This window comes from Geospiza fortis, unplaced genomic scaffold (genome assembly GCF_000277835.1).
Source record: "Geospiza fortis unplaced genomic scaffold, GeoFor_1.0 scaffold17, whole genome shotgun sequence".
NCBI classification, from domain to species: domain Eukaryota; kingdom Metazoa; phylum Chordata; class Aves; order Passeriformes; family Thraupidae; genus Geospiza; species Geospiza fortis.
Genome location: NW_005054438.1, coordinates 1,357,232 through 1,362,446, shown reverse-complemented (window position 1 = coordinate 1,362,446; position 5,215 = coordinate 1,357,232). Strand labels below are relative to the sequence as shown.

At 43.1% G+C, this 5,215-nt stretch overlaps 1 protein-coding gene across 1 annotated transcript in view; it reads left to right on the top strand.

The window, feature by feature from the left end:
• Positions 1-1,378, top strand: part of LOC115948594 (uncharacterized protein PB18E9.04c-like) — an 8,849-nt gene extending 7,471 nt beyond the window's left edge. Inside the window, exons 5-7 of the mRNA XM_031062146.1 lie at positions 117-309; positions 816-953; positions 1,190-1,378. Of these exons, the coding sequence (XP_030918006.1) occupies positions 117-309; positions 816-953; positions 1,190-1,221 (363 nt within the window). The 3' untranslated portion in view covers positions 1,222-1,378. The remainder of the gene's footprint in view (positions 1-116; positions 310-815; positions 954-1,189) is intronic.
• The last annotated feature ends 3,837 nt before the right edge of the window (positions 1,379-5,215 follow it).

Sequence of the window (5,215 nt, the reverse complement as noted above, 5' to 3'; positions counted from 1 at the left end):
GAATATATAATATAATATTTTAAAATTTAGTGCCCTGATGTGTGCAGGATGTTTGTGTTCCTGCTCTGCCTCAGCTGACTGACAAGTGGAATAAATATCAATTTCACCTTGCACAGGTTCTTGAAGCAATGCACGCTGAACTGGGGAATAACCACTCTGATATTTTCATTCTGGGGTTCAGACCTGGCAGTGTGATTGCTGATTTTCTCTTTCTGCTGCCAAAAGAAGAAGCCATGGATGTGGGTGATATACAGACCCGCCTGAGTAATGTATTAAGGAGCAAGTTTGGGAGCCAAAGCCAAGTGCAAAGTAAGTGATGCTGAAAGAGCTTCTCTGTAACGGTGTGGGGATGAAAGTGTCAGATCTACTGTTGTTAAATGAAGATGATAAATTAACTTCTCTCATTTAAGAGATTCAAATAGTTCAAGTAACCTATTTAAACATTTGCTGAATACATAGTGATTTCATATAGATTATGGACCTATTTTAAAGAGTCATTACACATACCCAGTTCCAGACTCAAAGGATGGGTTCTCTTCACACTAAAAGATCTAAAAGACTCTCAAGTTACACCATTCCATCCAGAAAATCCTCAGAGCAGCTGTTATCGATGTCACCAAGAGATCACAAGGGCCCTCAAAAAAGATTTCTAGTTAGCAAATCTTCGCCACATACAAAAACATTTTCAATATTATTCAAAATTTCAAAGCTGCCAAGCAGTAAAACACAGCTGTCACTTAGGGCTCCAGGATTTCTTACACCCACTTCTTTACTGTTTCTAGCTAACATTCCTAAAATGTGCTTTAAATTTCCAGCTCTGTATGTTCAGTCATCAACTGACAACATCTCCTCCTGGAGAGCAGCAGTGATTGTCCTTGGAGTTCTGCTTGGAGTTGCATTAGTGCTGATTCTGCTGGCAATTCTGTTTTACATCCATGTGAGGAGAAGATCAGGTAAATACTTGGTTGAACCCTCAGGACTCATCGGAATGTTTGTCTACAAGCACTTATAAGATAAACCATCAGCTTCACTTAAATGTTTTGGCCAAGGCAAAAAATTAATATATTTATCTTATAATTTGATGTTCATTGTGCATAATAACTTGAGATAATAGCACCCTTTCCTTCCCAATGTCCATTGCCAAACTCCTGAGCTTCTAACAACACCTAATGAATCTTCCTTTAAACAGGTATGGATTTTTCCCCATTGTACACGTGGTAGAGTGAGGAACAGAGAAACTTCTCTTCAGCCTATCCCATATAGGTACTGCAATGACTTTTAACACTGGCAATCTAGAGAGACAAGACCCAAACTACTCAATATTGTATTTAGGTGACACTGAAAACAGGGTGCCTGAGCCTGGTAGCTGTGGCAGGTCACCTGAATGCTCAGCTGAGCCCAGAGCCATCCTGTTGAGTTTTGTGCACTTGCCCAAGGGTGATTCACCTCCCCTGAGACTTTTATCACTGTATAAAATTATATATATATATATATGTGTATATATATATATATATATGTGTGTGCCTTTTTCTCTCCTGTGACTGCAGAATGAGCCCAGAGTAATTAGCATTCCAGCATATGCAGCTTGATTAGGAGTTTGGAGGAAAATGGGATACATCTCAGTTATGTGCACTTGCTGTAGAAGTCTGGTGGACCAGAAACTTGATTTGGAGGCTTATGAATTCAAGGTTTCTTTAATTGCTGGGCTGTGAAGAAATAACTGCTTCTATGTGTCAAATGTACAGCATGCTAAATCCAGCTGTGGTCTCACAGCATAGTCTCAGAGGTGGGGAAGGCAAACATTAGGTCAGTTTGGGCCAGAAGTATTTCACTCACCTATTTTGGCCTGTCAAAAATCGTTGGCTGAGCAAGGACCTGCCATATAGTGCAATTTTGTCCTGCTCTTGATAATCCCAAAGCAGAATCCAGTCCAATAGAAGTAACTCCTGTGGCATTGGAGCAGACCTTGCTTCAGATTGCTTTAGAGCAATTACAAGAAATGATCTTCACCTTTTCCCACCACTCCTCACTGCAGTCCTGGTGAAGTTACATTCTGTTTCTACTGTGGTGCAGTTTTTCCTGCTTGGAGTGTGATGAACAGATGACAAAGGGGCAGTTTACTGCCCTATATATTTCCAGCAGGATTTATGTGTTTCATTTCAAACCAGCTCTCCCTGTATCTGTATATTTGGAATTCCTGTTGAGGCACTGAGTATTAACCCATGACGTTGAGGCCTTGGCTCACGGCCCCTGAACACCCCTGGTTTTTGGGGTTTTTTGTGGTTATTTGGCACAGATTAGGGTACATTGGTGCCAGAACTGCAGCACAAGCAGAGGTGCACCAGCAGCTCTGCTCTGCTCCCTGTGCAGCCAGCATTCATCCTTCTCATCCCTCCTTCCCTGTGCTGTAACACAGCTCCTGGCACAGCCCTGCTGAGGACCCTGGCTGGAATATTATTTTTAGCAGCAGGGATCTATGAAACAGGGGCTTGCATGCCTTGCTCTCCCTTTCCTTCCATGTAGAGTCAGCTTGTCTATCCTGGTTAAGATCTGGGGTGTGGAGTCACAGACACCTCAGTGGTGGGAAGAGAGTGATTAGTATTTGTTACATTTATATTTTGTGGCTTTTAAATATCGCTAGCTCTGGTGTTCCGCTCACTGAGCAGTCACTCAACAATGTATTCTGTCAGTAAATACAAGTTATCCAGGGAGCTCTGTTGAAAATACAAATGAGTGCTCTTGCTTATGTTAATACTCTTTTATTTCTTTTTTGAGGGATCTACTTTGAATAGCAAATCCTCATTGTCAGTAAACTTTTCTGATGTCCTTGTAAATAGTGTTAAATAGAGACCATGTACAGCAGGCTTGAACAATCCTGGGACTGTTCATGCCAAATATATTTAATGTCTTCGGGGGAAAAAAAAGAAAAGTGGTATTTTAAACAATTTTCTCAAAGATGCTTTACAAATAAAATCTTTATTTTTACAATTGTGCATTCTGAAGGAATCTGCTGTTCTTGTTTTGTCATGTAATTTGGAGCCTCTTGTACCTGCAGGGGGGGAGAGGGTGGCCAGTGCAGTCAGCAACAGAGCTGACCTTGGTGTGATTACACAGAAGGATGATCTCCCGGACCTAAATCAAACAAGAGAGAAGATCTACTGAATCTATCCTTTTTTACCTTCTACCTCAATAAAAATCCCCCTACCACCACAGTGTGGAGTCTAGAGTCTGGGAACTCTCTGAAAATGAGAGCAGGAGAAGCCAGACCTCCCCTTTCCACAGAGGAGCATTTGGGAATGCTCCCAAACAGCATTCAGAGGGACTCCTCATGCATATTCCCTTCCCAGACAGAGGCAGCAAGTGGCACAGAGAAATAAATGGCTGAGGATAAAACATTCCATCTATTGAGGCAGCTGGCTCCTGTTGGAATCAGTGGGATTTAAGCAACTCCTCCATTTTTGTGTGCCAGGATGTCTGTGACTGAGAAAGGGCCTTTTGCCTGTTTCACACTTGCTTTTTCCCTCCCTGGAACTGACTGACACTATGATCCAGAAAAACCTGAGCTACCAATCCCTCCCTGCATGCTGTGATCAAGGCCAAGGTCTTAGGAAATGCTGTGTTCTGTTCCTATTGCAACTGATGAGATGACACTCAAGTCTCCAGCTGACTTTGTTAAACAATTTCACTTTCCCACAATTTATTATTCCAGCTGATGTCAATAACCAAAAGATTTTCTTCATAAGTATGAGAAAACCATGGTGCTATGGAACTAGGACAACACCCAATTGTTGCACTGCATTCCCAAGGGCACAGGCAGTTTGGGACTGGATGAAGCCAAACTTGGGAAGAGCAGGTTGTGCATCTTCTATCTAATTGAGATTATTTAGGCTGGGGAGATGCCATCTTTTATTTAACTGAGATTATTTAGGCTAGGGAGATGCCATCTCCTATCTAATTGAGATTATTTAGGCTGGGGAGTTGCCATCTATCTAACTGTGATTATTTAGGCTGTGCTAGGAATTTTCCTTACTGCCTCTATCATTGTAGACTCATGATGGTTGTGCAGTTGCCATCTTGTCTCTAACTGAGATTATTTAGGCTGGGGAGTTGCCATCTTCTATTTAATTAAGATTATTTAGGCTGGGGAGTTGCCATCTATCTAACTGAGATTATTTAGGCTGTGCTAGGAATTTCCCTTAGTGCCTCTGTCATTGTAGATTCATGATGGAACGACACCTTGAAAGGGAGGAGAAAGCAACAGGACAAGCTCTCAGATTTAACCAAGCAGGCCTGGGAACACTGGGAATGCCATGTGTGACCTGCTGTCCCCCAGCCTGTGACAAGCCAGGTGCCAGAGGAACAGAAGGAACACAGGGAAGCCCCAGGGCCAGAAGGTCCCTCTGCAGGGAGCTGGATCTGCCACGTGCTAGAGTGAGACACCAAAGGGTCTGAAGACACTCGAGTGACACAAACCAGCAACAAAGGGGTCAAAGTCACAAAAAGCACAGCAATTTGCCTTTCCCAAACTTAGCTGCTTGCTTTCCTCTCCTCAAACAGCAAGGAAGGGCTGTAGGAGTTCCGGACATCCCAAACACAGAGTGACCTGGGAAAAGGAGCATTTGGGGGATTTGGGGCTGGCAGCTGGTGCCAGGGAACAGACATGAGCTGCTGAGACATCAGCCAGCCCCCTCCTCAGGCCCACATTCCCTGCACTGGACACTGCAGGGCTTTACCACTGGCTGTGGTTGGTCCTCATGATCGAATTTGGAATAAAAAAAGCAGCTGACATCAGCTTCCAAGTGTACTAGTAGGGGAAAAAAATCCAGGAACAGAAATATTACTGTTGGTAATCCAAGTAGAGCTGTGTCATTTTAGTCACTTTTATAGGAGCTGGGCTGTCCCAGGACATTGCATTCTGGGGACCTAAATCAATAACATCCTTGTTGAGCTACTATTAAATGGATCAAGCTGGTCTATCTGCCTGCTGGAAACCCAGATTTCCCTTTCTGAGCAGATCCAGACTGTGCTGCTGCTCAAAAGGAGTTGGATTTAAACATTTGTTTGGTGTGTGAACACACCCACCTGCCAATTGTTTCCAGTTAACTGGTTCTTTTAAGGGCTCAGTTTCTGAACAGCCAAAAAAATTTAGGGCTATGCTTAACTTCTGGTTAGAAAGTTTTCAGTGAAAAACTGGGATTTGTCCAGCTCACATCCA